Source organism: Cervus canadensis, chromosome 2 (genome assembly GCF_019320065.1).
Source record: "Cervus canadensis isolate Bull #8, Minnesota chromosome 2, ASM1932006v1, whole genome shotgun sequence".
NCBI lineage: Eukaryota > Metazoa > Chordata > Mammalia > Artiodactyla > Cervidae > Cervus > Cervus canadensis.
Window position 1 is genome coordinate 22,028,030 of NC_057387.1, and position 13,895 is coordinate 22,041,924.

At 43.4% G+C, this 13,895-nt stretch overlaps 1 protein-coding gene across 30 annotated transcripts in view; it reads right to left on the reverse strand.

Annotated features, from left to right (window-relative positions):
- Positions 1-13,895, reverse strand: part of LOC122435175 (phosphodiesterase 4D interacting protein) — a 237,069-nt gene that overhangs the window by 34,563 nt on the left and 188,611 nt on the right. For 29 of the 30 annotated variants that reach the window (XR_006267614.1, XM_043459169.1, XM_043459370.1 and 26 more), the window contains 4 exons: positions 9,925-10,013; positions 4,438-4,670; positions 1,237-1,672; positions 52-244 (listed from right to left, as the gene is read on the reverse strand). Coding sequence is in view for 29 of the 30 variants with exons in the window: in XM_043459169.1 (XP_043315104.1) it covers positions 52-244; positions 1,237-1,672; positions 4,438-4,670; positions 9,925-10,013 (951 nt within the window). In the remaining variant the exon portion in view is untranslated. Of the gene's footprint in view, positions 1-51; positions 245-1,236; positions 1,673-4,437; positions 4,671-7,979; positions 8,417-9,924; positions 10,014-13,895 lie in introns of those variants that run through there. The other variant, XM_043459351.1, reaches the window with a different exon arrangement.

A 13,895-nucleotide genomic window follows, 5' to 3' on the forward strand; every position in this document is an offset into this window, starting at 1 on the left:
AAGCATGAGCTTCTCAGGGAGAAGACAGGCGGTGGTGAACTTAAGACTTACTAAACATGACTCTGTACTTCTCCAGCTGGTTGGCCTGGGCAAAGACAGTGGCTTCTGAGATCAGCAGCTTCTCCTGGAGGTCCTGATAGCGCTGCTTGCACTGTGCCAACTGGGAGCGCAGGTGCTTCGTGGAGCCCGGGAGGCTAAACTGTGACTGCGGCCCGGGGTCATGGGTCTGGGGCTGGTCACCCAGCTGTGAAAAGAGCCAGCACAGGGTCAGGGCCCTCTGAGCTCCTCCCCAGGCAGTAGTGGCCGCTTCGCCTTGCGGGCCCTGTGTACTTCATCCATGTGTCTGTCGTTAACACTCCTCATTCCACTTGGCAGCTACTTGCTTTCCAGACTGAGCACTGGAGAGCTGGGGTGATGTTTTATTCATCTCTGTCGCTACAGCACACAGCACAGTGCCACCCGAGTCTGTGAGGAGCCCTCAGCAAATGCTTGTTCAATGGTTGAAAAGAAAAGGGGTGGAAACCTCCACTCATCTCTCCCTGCATTCCTACCCAGTTGTTCTCTCAGAGTCCTCTGCAATCCATTTTACTTAATCCTCAGCAGGCAATGGCACCCCACTCCAGTACTCTTGCCTGGAAAATCCCATGGATGGAGGAGCCTGGTAGGCTGCAGTCCATGGGGTCGCTGAGAGTAGGCCACGACTGAGCAACTTCACTTTCACTTTTGACTTTCAGGCATTGGAGAAGGAAATGGCAACCCACTCCAGTGTTTTTGCCTGAAGAATCCCAGGGACAGGGGAGCCTGGTGGGCTGCCGTCTATGGGGTTGCACAGAGTCGGATACGACTGACGCAACTTAGCAGCAGCAGCAGCAGCCCTATATTGCATCCTATGGAACTGATCTGGTTTTGTGCCATCTTTCCCCACCATGTTGAATATCTGAAGGCCAGAGATGAAGTCTTAATGCCTGTTTCCAGTGCCTAGTGCCTAGTGTCTTGTCTGGAAAATTAAGCACTCAAATATTTATGAAAGTTAATTACTCATGTAATATTCATGAGATAATGTTGTAAAAGAAGTCTTTCTAAAGGCTGGATGTTAGGGAAACATTATCACTACTACTTGTGGTGCAAAGGTGCCCTTCTCATGGTACCTCCTGACCCACAGGGCAGACCTGCTTAAGGTAAAAATGGACATCTCCAGCCTTTCTCCAAGGGCTTTTCATCTAACCCCACACTTACTTGGTGAGCATCCGCTGTGAGGGCAGCCCCAAGGTCAAGGCTCCGGGGTCTGGGGCACGGCTTTGTGGTCACACCCTCCTCTTCTAGGCATTGGTGCTTTCCAGGAGAGTAAACCAGCTCTGTGTTCATTCTGTTGATCTCCTTGGCCAGGTGCACAAGGAGCTCAGGATTAAGCTTACTAGTGCCTTCCTTGCTGCTCAGCACCAGCTGTTCTTTGAGGAGGTTGATGATATTGCGGGCATTCTTCAGTTTTCCCTGGACCTTTCTGAATTCAGCCTGAAGGCTATTCTCATTCAGACCCCCTTTGGCAACCACAGTCTCCACCATCGCCTCGCCCTTCTCCTTGTCTTCCTCAATCTCCCATCCATCAGACATTGCTTCTCCCATCTGCTCTTTCAGCTCTGCATTCTCAAGGCAAAGGCTCAGCATGGTGTTCCTGCAAGAAACATACACAGTCAGAGGCCGGGTCTGGTCTTGGCCTCATTTCCTAAGAGCCCGGTTAACCCACAACTCAGTCCATCAGAGACTCAGAGACACCCCAGTACATGAAGTGACCCCGGAGACCTATTAAAACATCCCTTATTGTATATACAAAGAAATAAAGGCTCAGAAAGAGCAGGAGATTCCCCACACTCCCATGAATACTTGGCAGCATTATCACTAAAAATCTTCGACTCAAGATACACAGTCTACTTGTCTTTACCCACGCTTGCAACCTCAAGTTCTAATTTTCAGTTGCCTGTAGAATAAACAAGGATACTTACACTGTTAACAAAAAAGGACATTGCCTGGGAGAAATTTATTATTATGTAGACTACAGTTCTATTAATTATCATCAGTCATTTTTCAACTACTGGATGAGAAACTGGGACCTAGGAACACAGAAGAAACAAACAACACTAACCAGAATAGTAGTCAAAGGTACTTATGTTAATTAGTTGCTTTCTAGCTGGCTCCTGTGATAGGAGATCATCTTTATGAGAGCAGGGAATCTGTCTGTCCTGTTCACCCAGTGTCCCCAGAGCCTCCACAGTGCCGGCTGCACATAGAATATTCATATTTGCTGAGAAGATATAATGGGCTAAACAACTAATTTTCACCAAGATATTCTGGTTACACCCTTTCTTCCCACCAAATCCTTTACTAGGATTGGATGGAAGCAATAAAAAGTGTGGCTTTAATAAGGCAATTTACTTAAAAAGGCAATTCACTTCATTGACTTAGTGGAGTCACTGGATGCTTACATGAAATTCATAAGTGCTATGGTTAGTTCAGTGTCTGCGACTGAGAAGTTATATAATTCTGCTCTTATCAGCTGCAGACCCGAGGAATACTAACAGCAGAATCCTAGGAGGTGCTTGTTTAAAAAGCTTAAGAGCTAAGGCCTAAGAATCAACATTTTATTTAAGTTCCACAGGTGATTCTTTAGCATGTTAAATTAAGAACTGCTGACCAGATGAGACAAAGGAAGTAGCTAATTCACAGCCTGAAGGACCAGCAGTTGGCTGTGCCTCTACACTGCGTTTCTCAGAATCCTAAAGTTTTGGAATAGAGCAGAGCTTGTCTAAAGTGAATTAAGGATGAACATGGTTTAGGACATAGAAATCAGGGAGACCGTGAGAGTTTCCTCAATGGAGAAAAGGGGAACAGGTATTTTACTAAAACTGAGGTGTAACAGGGAAAGAAAGGGGCACATGTGTGGCATAAAGAATATTTAATGTTATGTCATAACTTTGTATTTGGGGGAAAACCCTGCTCTTTTCACAATACAAACTAACAAAAGCAATGCTCAACAAAATCTTCCCCAAAGAAAAGAATTACATAGAATTACGAACTACACAGTCTATCTTCTCCAGTATCAGTGGTGCTTCTATATTCAGCTGTGGGATCGAAAGAGATGTACTGTTCTCACCCATGATAGCACAACAAAGTTTACACATAAGTTTAAATCAAACTTAAGCTTTAGCTTAAGTAGAATATAAGATGAGAAATATCATGATGATTCAGAGTAAAAGAACCAGAACAAAGGATGAATGCAAGAGTATTTCAAAAAATGTTTGATAAAGTATATAGGAGAAAAGGCTTAGAATTTAATATGTGGGAGCCAGGGATCTTGCCATGGACTATTATACAAACTTGAGCAAGTTTGCTCGAACTTTTTAGGCCTCAGTTTCCTTAACAGTAAAAAGGTATATTGTGCGAGATGTCAAAGTACTAATACTAATATTATCCTATGACTCAGGGACATTTAAGTGGCACACAATAGGCAGGGAAACTATAGGGTATGGATTATAAGCTGTTCATATGCACAGCTGTGTTCTAAACAGCAGGCCATGATGATTGTGACCCTCATGGACGAATGAGTGAGTAGATTATCCCTATGCTATCAGCATGTTTTCCAAGCTTCTTTTGGGGGCGAGGGGAAAGATTAAAGGCAGGGCCATTCTAGCCAATGAATAAGTTACTCCCCACTTTTGCAAAGTAAATAAAACAGAAGAGATGATTAAAATTGTTATTCGACAATTTAAGGATTTGTGCTGCTGAGAGACAGATGAGTGGAGGCTCTGTGTAAACCCCCCTCCTCATGGACTGTTCTGGTTCTGCATGCAGCAGTGAAGCATCTTGGGTAGCAGGAGATTCCTTACACATTCCAGTCAATTCAAAAGAGCAATACCAGTCACACAACTGGGAGATTTCCACTTGTGACAGTCATACGTATAGCAGATAATGGGCATTTTTATATTGAACTAACACCAGATTTATTTGAATAGTTCAAATGGTAATTATTGATAATCACCATTATTCAGGGCTTCCCAGGTGGCTCAGTGGTAAAGAATCCACCTGCCAATGCAGGAGATGCAAGAGACATGGGTTTGATCCCTGGGTGGGGAAGATCCCCTCGAGGAGGAAATGGCACTCACTCCAGTATTCTTGCCTGGGAAATCCCATGGACAGAGGAGCCTGGTGGGCTACAGTCCATAGCATCACAAAGAGTCAGACATGGAGCATGTATGCACACACACATGCATTATCTAGTATTATTAACTTTTCTAAGAATCTGTAGAACCATGCATGCATGGAGCCTGGGATGTGGACCAAGAAGCCCCATGGTGGCACGAATTCCTTGGCTGTAGCAATGTGGTCCCTTGGCTACAGCAGTCTCTCAATCGGCAGGCTCCTCTACTCTGGGGCATGTCCTACCTGATGTGGGCCACAGAGGAGAATCCTGCTTCCTCGATTTGAGCCTTTAGCTCCTTCAGTTCCCCCTCAGCTTTCCTCTTCTCCTCTAAGTGCCGGTGAATTTCAGCCCTCAGGTGGAGCATTTCCTCCTGAAGACCCCTGTTATTGTCTCCTCCTGTCAGAGAAGGAGGAGCAAGAGACACATTCTGGGTCTCCACAGCTGCCCGGCTTTTCTCCAACGCCACCTTGATGAGCTGAAAGAAAACCATAGTTTAAAGAAGTTAGTTCACTAAGAGGGTCTATGAGGAACATCAGAGCACAAAGGCAGCCTTTAAAAGGACCAAAAAAGGTAAACCTCCCTCCTAGGACTTTCCTAACCAAGGGTCCCTGGAGACTGGTTGCGGTGAGAGGATGCACCACACAAGCAGGGAGAATTTTTGCCACGGGCAGCAGGAAGAAATTGCAGAGGTGGGTGAGGAAAAACCACAAGCACACAACAAACTTAAAAGAAATGCAAACAGATGAGGTTTAAAGAGGACTGGAGAGTGTGGATGCTCTTGATTCTTCTCTTTCTGGGGGGACAGAGTTCCTTGGGAGCCTTCTCACGAGACAAAAAGCTTCATCAGCTCCACAATTCTAGAGTCCTTGACTGCAAAGATCATGGCTAAGATACCAGAGCTCAAAGCCTGGGGCTGGGCCTGTAACTCAGACTCTGACAAGGATGATTATGAGGCAGGATCTGGGCACACCAGAGAAATAGGGTATGGGTGGAGTTACAGATGAGACAAAGAAACTAATTTCATTGGCAGCAGGAGAATCACAATCTATAGTCAGTGAGAGGTTAAAGTTGAGGCCACCTAGATGGGATGGGATGGATAAGAGGAGGGTTTGGGGGAGAATGGATACATGTATATGTACAGTTGAGTCCTTCCACTGTCCACCTGAAACTATTACAACATTGTTAATTGGCTATACTCCAATATAAAACAGAAAAGGTGAATAAAATTTTTAAAAATGAAATAAAATGAGGCCACCTGTCTAGCAACCACCTTCCCTGTTGGCTAACACTCTGTGCTTATGCTGCCAGCCAAACTCGCTCTACCTAAGTGAGTGAGAAGAAAACAAGCAGAAACAATTTCCCATGACCTTTAGTTTTTGAAGATACTCTTGAAGTTACTCCTTAATATTTCAACAAAAGCCGACTGTATGGTTTTTTCCTCAAATAACAATTTTTTAACTTTTAAACTTTTTTACTGTTTGTCTTAGGCTCCTCTCCAGCTTTTTTATCATGCTCTTTAAAGTGAAGAAACCAAAACCTGAGTATGATAACCTACTTAGTGTATGAACAATTATTTTAGTACATGAATTTCTTGCCTGTCAAATATTAATCTTATACCCCAATATCATAATGGCTTCTTTTTCCTTTCAATGGCAGCATTTTGGGGTTTTGCTTAACTTGAGGTTGATTTTGACCTCCCAATTTTTCACCTCTCCACACAGCTATCTCCGGGTCATGTTTTATCTCTATAAATATAGTGACTTGTACCTGTCACAAATCCATTCTGGCTACAAAGAACCATTAACAACCATCAATATTATCAAAATATTTATGTGCATCTCCATAAATCACATAGTGGTCACTTGATTAGGAATGACTTGTAGAATTAATTATAAACTTGATTCCTTCAATTAGATCAGGAATATATTGAACAAAACAGGGCTCAGAGGAGCTTAAATGAATCAGTGATTAATAGATCTGCTTGGCTTGGCTCAAAGCTGCTGACTGTTGCTTTGGACCTTGCAACAGCATGCTAAAATCTAGGCTTCAGGTGCGCGGTGGGGTGATTCATGGCGTGTATGTATAAAGTGTTTGGTAGCACAGCAGTGGAGGTTGTGAAGAGATGTGCAAGTTCTGCCCTCGATGAAGAAAAGAGAAGCTGCCCACATGTGCTCATTTCCCAGCACCCATCCCACCTGCAGCTGTAAGCCTGAGATCTGGGAGGCTCCTGAGAACATCTCTATGGCTCTGCTGCCAGGCTTAGACTGGTGGCCATCCCTGCATGTGCCATGAAGCACTTGGGACAAAATGAAGGAGGAGGACTGGATAAAACCACTTTGAAAGCTTATGACCTAACCTTTCATTTAAATTATGTGACATTATCTTTCTACATAAACTCTTTGCAACTAACTTACCTAAAATAAACACTGCCATCAGCCTTGAATATGGACACAGTTATTCTTTGCTGTTAAAAAAGGGTGATCGGTTGCTGAGTTGTGTTTGACTCTTTGGGGCCCCAAAGACAGGGGTCCTCTCTCAATGGAATTTTCCAGGCAAGAATACTGGAGTGGGTTGCCATTTCCTACTCCAGGGAAACCTTAAGGGTTCCTTCTGCTTAAAAATAGTGTCTAATTTTAATGATGTCATCTATTTTTTAAGTGCCTTCTGAATGTATGTTATCTTTTATTGATTTAAATTCACTGGCTTTCTTTAAAAAGGGAAAATAAGACCCATGGAATGTTAATACCAGAAGGGACCATATGGTTTATCTGGTCTGATTTCTTACTTTTAAATGAGAAAACAGAGATCTGATTTGTTCCCAGGCTAATCTGACTTTTCATATTTCAATGTTCAAGGGAGTTTACTTTGGCTGCTTTGTCTTTAAAATTTAAATGTAAATGCACGAAAAGTGACTCAGGATCCAGCATTTAATTATTCTTTTTTCTTTATCATCTATGGAAAGCTAATATTTCTATTGTTTTTCCTCAAGCAAAACCCCAGGGCGTCAGCATATGCTATAGTGGTATGAATCCTTTAGTTCTATTGTTAGTTACATCTCATAAATAATTGTTGCTGTTGTTGTTTTTCACATTTCCTAATTCTTCTGTTCTATTGCTTCCATGGTATAATTCAACTTTTTGTTGTGCTGGTTTTCCATTTGCCCCAAAGAAGTCAATGTGTGAACCTGATCTCTTATTTGAATAGAATGGCTTTGTTTTAGCCCTATTGCTCCATACCTCCCACCATGTATTCAGTTCTCAGACAACATCAGGGTATTAAAAATGACCTTTTTTCAAGTTCATCACTGCTTTTCTCTCCTTTGCATTTGCAACTCTTGATTAATTTTCTCTATTGCAAAAGTTCAAATGAAGAAAGACAATGATGATCAGTTTCTTTCACAGGAATTTCCTAGGCATTATAGATCTTACATTTGATTGAGAATGGAATTGTGTGAGAGATACCTGGGGGAAATTATCATTATGGCCAGACCTGAAACTTCCTGAGGAGGGTGAGTCCAAAAATAAAGATGGAGCAATATGCTTTGCCCAAAAGTTGGTTCTTGCCTTAAGAGGAACATAAAGTTGGATGGATATGTTTGTAACAGGAAGTGTGTGTATGCCTGAGGCAGGAAGGGAGCTTGGTGTTGGGAACAAGGCCTGCTCCCAAGGACACAACTAGGAGAAGCTCAGAGCACAACCTTAAGGGACCAGTTCCCCGGAAACAGGCAGATACCTTTTTGAGAGTCTGGACACAAGACAGTTATGACAAAACAAGCTTTATTTAATTGGTAGCAGGAGAACCACGCCCACAACCCTCAGAAAAGTTGCTGTAAGTTTACAATGATTTCACATACCTCCTTTGCAGAACTGAAGACTGACTCTCAAGGAAAGGAGGTGCAAAGAAAAACAGTGCTTACCCAAGATATTCTTTCATCCAACAGATAAATATTTGTCTAATTTATTAAGTATCTCCTATGCCAAGTGATTGGAGAAGGAAATGGCAACCCACTCCAGTATTCTTGCCTGGAGAATCCCATAGACAGAGGAACCTGGAAGGCTACAGTCCATGGGGTTGCAAAGAGTTGGACACAAGTGAGGCAGCTGAACACTTGCCAAGGGATAGGGAAGACATTGCAGGGGAAGTACAAATGCCCCAGTGTAACAGGTTATTCCAGGGTTGGACTGACCTCGAAATGTAGTCTGATCATTTCTCCACACTCAGCTATAGGAAAAAGAAGGTTGAGGAAGAAGTGACTTTACAAACCAGTCTGCCTATAACTGAGAATCAGAGTGCAGAACTCCTACTATCACATAGTTTGGACCACACCTGGCTCTTTCCATATCTGTGGCTCCTGTTCATATATTCTGAAGTTAATAACCATCAGAGTCAGCTTGACAGCTGACATCCCAGTCAAGTTCCAAGTGAGAATGGATATTTTCACATCCTGCAGACCCTTTTCTCCCACCCAAGACCCTCAACGCAATCAGGGAGTGAGGGGCAAGGTGAGGGACCGGCCCAGAGGTGCAACGGAGCACATAAGTAGTCACAAGCACTGGTTAGGAGGACTCAGCAGCCGTCCAAGCAAAAAGAGAAGTGGGGCTCATGCAGGAACTCAAGGGAAAAGGTAGGGCCAGGTGTGTCTAGAGCAACACAAAGAGGGTCTTGGTAGAAGGTAGAGAAACTGTGTTGAGAATGGGAGGTGTTCCAGACAACTGCTTATGTCCTCAAGAGTCAAAGACTGTGCCCAGTTCTGTGAGGTTTGGGTACTGCTCACATGGGTCTTTCTGTAGGACTATTAGACGTGCCTCCTCTTTTTCTTGTGCAGGAGATGAAGAGGCAGGCTCCTTTCCCCCATAGTTTTCCCAACTGCTCCAAGGAAGCTATCCCTGGAAATGGCCAGCTGCTTCTGCAGAACAACAGATACCAATGATCCACTTGCTCCTGAAAAACTCCAAAATTTACATGCCTGGTCCCTTTAGGACACGGGATTGCCAAATATCCATGGGCAAGGTGAAGACACAGAGGAGTTCCAGAGGATGCTATGGGATCACTCTCAGTGACTGAGCTCCAGAACATTCTACCCTTGAACTCGAGAAAATGCTGGTTACACCTTCACTGATGGTCAATGAGAACAGTGTTTCAGCCTTGGGTACCATGTTCTGAGGTCTGACCAGGACTTGCTCTTGAAGTGTCATCTGCTGGTCACTGACGCATCACCACCTGAGCAGACAGTCAGGTGCCCAACAAAGTTCTCTTTTATATAGTGAGACTTCCCCGGGAATGAGCCTGGTTTTGGAGGCACTCCAGTCCTTTTGTAGTTCCTCAGAGCCTGCCACCTCCCCAAGTGGTCCTTTGGTGACTGTCTTCTGGGATGTGTTTCGGTTACAAAAGCCCAAGATGGTAAGTGTCCATGGTTTTGTTGTGAGTAAAAATTCTTCTGAAGCTATAGCTATAGATGGTACATAGGGGCAAAGGAGGGCAGGAAGGGGCAGGGAGCAGGAACACGAGATACAAGGAGGAAAAAGGGTGGATTGGAAAGAAAAATGGAGTGAGAATGGGGGTTGGGAAAGGTGGCTGGGAAGCTTAGGGAGAGCAGGAAGAAGGCAGGGAAGTGCTTTATGCACAAAGAGAGCTTCTCACGCCAGGCCCACGAAGGCTGCAGACGACCACCAGTCCCCGAAGGGCTCTGAGCCCTCCACCCTGGACCCCAGGGCCTGGCTCGGACTTACTTGCTGGTGGCTGTTGTGTGCAGCCTCCTCCTCGATACTGTCGGTGAACTCCGTGCTCGCATCCTCGGTGTCGTCCCCTGCAGCTGTACCTAGGAGGGGGTCCAGAAGAGAAAGGTGACTCCCTTCGCAGGTACCTTCCAGACAGCAGCTTAGATTACACTCATTTTGCCATCCACCTCTGATTTCTTCCCTTCCCCACAGAGCGGCCCCCTTGCCAGCAGGGCCGACAGGGAAGGCAGCACCAACAGTGTAGGAAGGCGGATCACTGATACTGCGTTACTAACACTCCAGCTTAAACCTCAAAAGGTAAGCCGGCTTCAACTGCACAGCTGTTAGACTGTCGGACTAAATGGTTACCTCTCTCACTTATTTCCGGAAACCCTGAATTATTTCCTTCCTGCCACCATGTAATAATTTTCCTGAGTGTGACATGGACCCAATGTGATAAATTTTTCCCACCACTGATTGCGGAGAGGGTCCCCGGTTTCCTTGGGATCAGGGCAGCCCTGCTCCCCTCACACGTTTCCATTGTTGGGATCAGTCGTGCATGGGGTGATTACCTCGATGAGGAACCTTCCTGCAAGGGTCTTGTGTCCTACGGCAGCTCAGGTCTAGTCCAGCCCCAGGGCCGAGAATGGTTCAGCCGTTTCCTAACCCCTTCCTCTTACCTCCCCTCCTCCCATCTCCCTCAAACCCTTGTCCAATGCCAACATCCTGTGCCTGAAGGGTTTCTTGCACCATTTTGTCTAAAAGGAATTTAATCCATTCATTCACTCACCAAAAATGAACACGGTCACCCTGGGACACAAACATCTATGCCCCATGCCCAGGGACAAGTAGCTGCAGTTCATGGTCTAGATATATGTCTAGGGCAGTGCTGACCAACAGAAGTTTTTGCAATTTTACGCCTCCGCTGTTCAGTTCAGTAGACACTAGTCACACATGGCTACTGAATCCGAGGAAATGGTTTTTTTCCAAACATCTAGAAGTAAAATATTCTTTTAAAAAATATTATCCTGTTATGTCTAATCCTTTGAAGAAATTTTGGCTGGCACTGAGAGAATTAGTAGCAATACAAAGAATTACTATTTTCATAATTTTGTATCTGAAATTATGGATACTGCTTAAAAGAATCTTCATTAAGCTTTTTCCTTATAATAGTCCCAATGTTATGTCTATCTTTTAAAATGTAATTCAAATAGTCACACACATGGCTGGTTGCTGCCATATCAGACAGCACAAATATAGGGTGTTCCTTCTTCTTCACATCTGTAAAAATAAGACTGTTCATCAAATTTTAGATTAAGACCTATGGCTCACATTACTTATTTCTTCTGAAAATGTAGGAATTTATAATGGTTAATTCATCTGGACACTAAAGAAAATGTATCATTGATACTCCTTGGGTCTTACAGAACTTGCACAAGTTAGAAAACCCTGAGATCCAGTTCTGACCCTGGCCTCAGAAACCAACCTGTTATAACTCCTCTTCTGGCTGCTGGGTAACCTGAGCCTCAGAGATTAGGCAGCTTGACCACAGTTACATAGCTAGCCCTGTATAAGAGCCATGCCAAGTTGGCAAGTCTCTGGACTTTCAGGCAGAGACCACTCACTGTTCCTCCTGGTGACAAGTCAGATTTTTGTCTCCTCCTCCAAGAGCAGAGAACCTGCTCCTGAGCTCGCACACCATGAATGAAAGGCTCTGCATAAATAATTCACTACCCTCCTACAGGCAAGGTGAGCAGGGCCAGCTCACACCTACACTCCATCTCTCGGCATCTGCAAGGTTATGCCAGGGTACTTGCAATGGCCCCAGCCAATCTTATGAAAAAGTACTAAAAGCATGTTGTCCTAACAGCTTAATTTTATGACTCATTTGCTGATCTTTACCATGAATGTTGTGTTAACTTTGGACCAAGGCAGTACCCTATTCAGCCCTACTCACAAGGAGACACCTTTACCACTTGGCATCTTTAGAGCTCTGTGGCAGACTGTTGTACAATAGAGAGTTCCAATACATACTTTTTTTAAACCAGCCCCATCTCATTCAGGACACTGGTTGTGTAGAGGTGAATGAACACACTTCCTAAGCTGTGGCTGCTTTGGGAACTCATTGAACCCAGGATGTTAATTCACTTGAGGACAACCGTGTTGTATTATGCTCACTTTGAACAACACTATTGTTGTTCACTATTCCCTGAACAATAGAGATCAGAACCTTTTTTTCTTTCTCTGCAAAGAAAATGAATTGTTCCACTCAGTGACAGACTAAAAAAACACACGTTTCATACTGTTTCCCTTCTGAGCATTGAAAAGAATAACCTGTGGTTGAAGAAAGTTCAGCTCTATGAGGTCAGGATCCTCACCCCCACCCACCCCATACCACACTGGGCTCACACTCTACGATGCTTCCTGTATAGGATTCCAGAAGTAAGGTAAGTGGAGATTAGAAAGAGTGATTGTTCACTGGCCTTGAAGGCTTCTGTCTAATCCTTTCTGCCCTCCACTTACCTTTGTTGACCTTTCTAATGCCACATCTGTCTTTCTTATTAATAATGTTCTCTCTTTAATTCACTCTGGGGCAGGATACCATGATTTTGACTTCATCAAGAGTTAAATGGAGACAAATCAAAAATGTTGTTTCATCCAGACACTCTACTGCATAGGGGTTTTGTTTTCCTTATTCATTTTCTCAGCAGCAGCAGTCTGTGGTACTTCCTCCAGGGCAGCTTGAAGGGTTCCTTAGTCTTTGCCAATTTGGATGCAAAAGGCTTTTTTGAATGTGTTAGTTTGATAGGTGAATTTTAAAAATATATATAGAAAATATTAAAATAAGTTATCCCACACAAAGTCCTACCTGTAAGTTTACGTAGACAAGCCTCTGCTGTTACCATTTCTGGTTTTTAAAATGACAATAAGAACTTCTCTTTTGTGGAGAATATCCTTTTCTAAGCTTTTACAAAGCAACAAAACACTATCCTCAGAACTATAAATTTCTAATTTAAAGGTCCTATACTTTATATTCATGAAGTTATTGCTTATGTTTGATAAATATGAAATAAAATGTTCTGCCACCTTTAGAACTACTGAAAGCTAAGAATCTGTTCATTCAAATTTAACTTGCCTCTCGATCTCCAGGGTAAGTTTTACATGTTAGACTGGAAATTTTATTAAAAACTTTTATTTGAGGCTTCAATAACAGTTCTCAAGTTGTGGTTCTCCCAAGTTTCAAGGCCCTGAATCACACATAAGGAGGTGCTACCAAAACTTCCCTCTCTTGAAGAATTATTGTCTATCAACTATCTGACTCTATAAAGTACATAGAAATAAACTTCTAAAATACAATACTTTAAAATCTTTGGGCAAAATTTAAATGGTATGAAAATATAAGGTCTTTTTTATCACAGAGGCAAAAAGTCACTTTTTTGTGCTTTTTAAGTTGAGGATGGCATAATTATTGAGAACATGGACTCTAGAGCCAGACTGACTAGGTTAGATTTCTGCCTGCATCATTAGTTATGTGACTTTAGACAAATCCTTTTCATAACTCAGTTCCCTCACTTCTTAGGGTTAATAGTAATATCCACTCCATATACTTTTCAGCTATAAAGAGTTTGGTGACTTTGAAGTGCTTGAAACAGTGCTTGGCATACATTCAGTATATTCTTTATTATTACTATTTTACAATATTATTGGCAACCTGGTTTATGTGCTAGAAAGTGGAGAGTTGAAAAAGGCCACAGAACCTAAATGTACTCAGCAGAACACTCAGTGGTAAAGAATCCGCCTGCCAATGCAAGAGACACAGGTTTGATCCCTGGGTCAGGAAGGTCCCCTGGAGGAGGAAATGGCAATCCATTCCAGTATTCTTGCCTGGGAAATCCCATGAACAGAGGAGTCTGGTGGACCACAGTCCATGGGGTCACAAGAGTCGGATAAACTGAGCGACTAAACAACAACAGTGTTTTCAG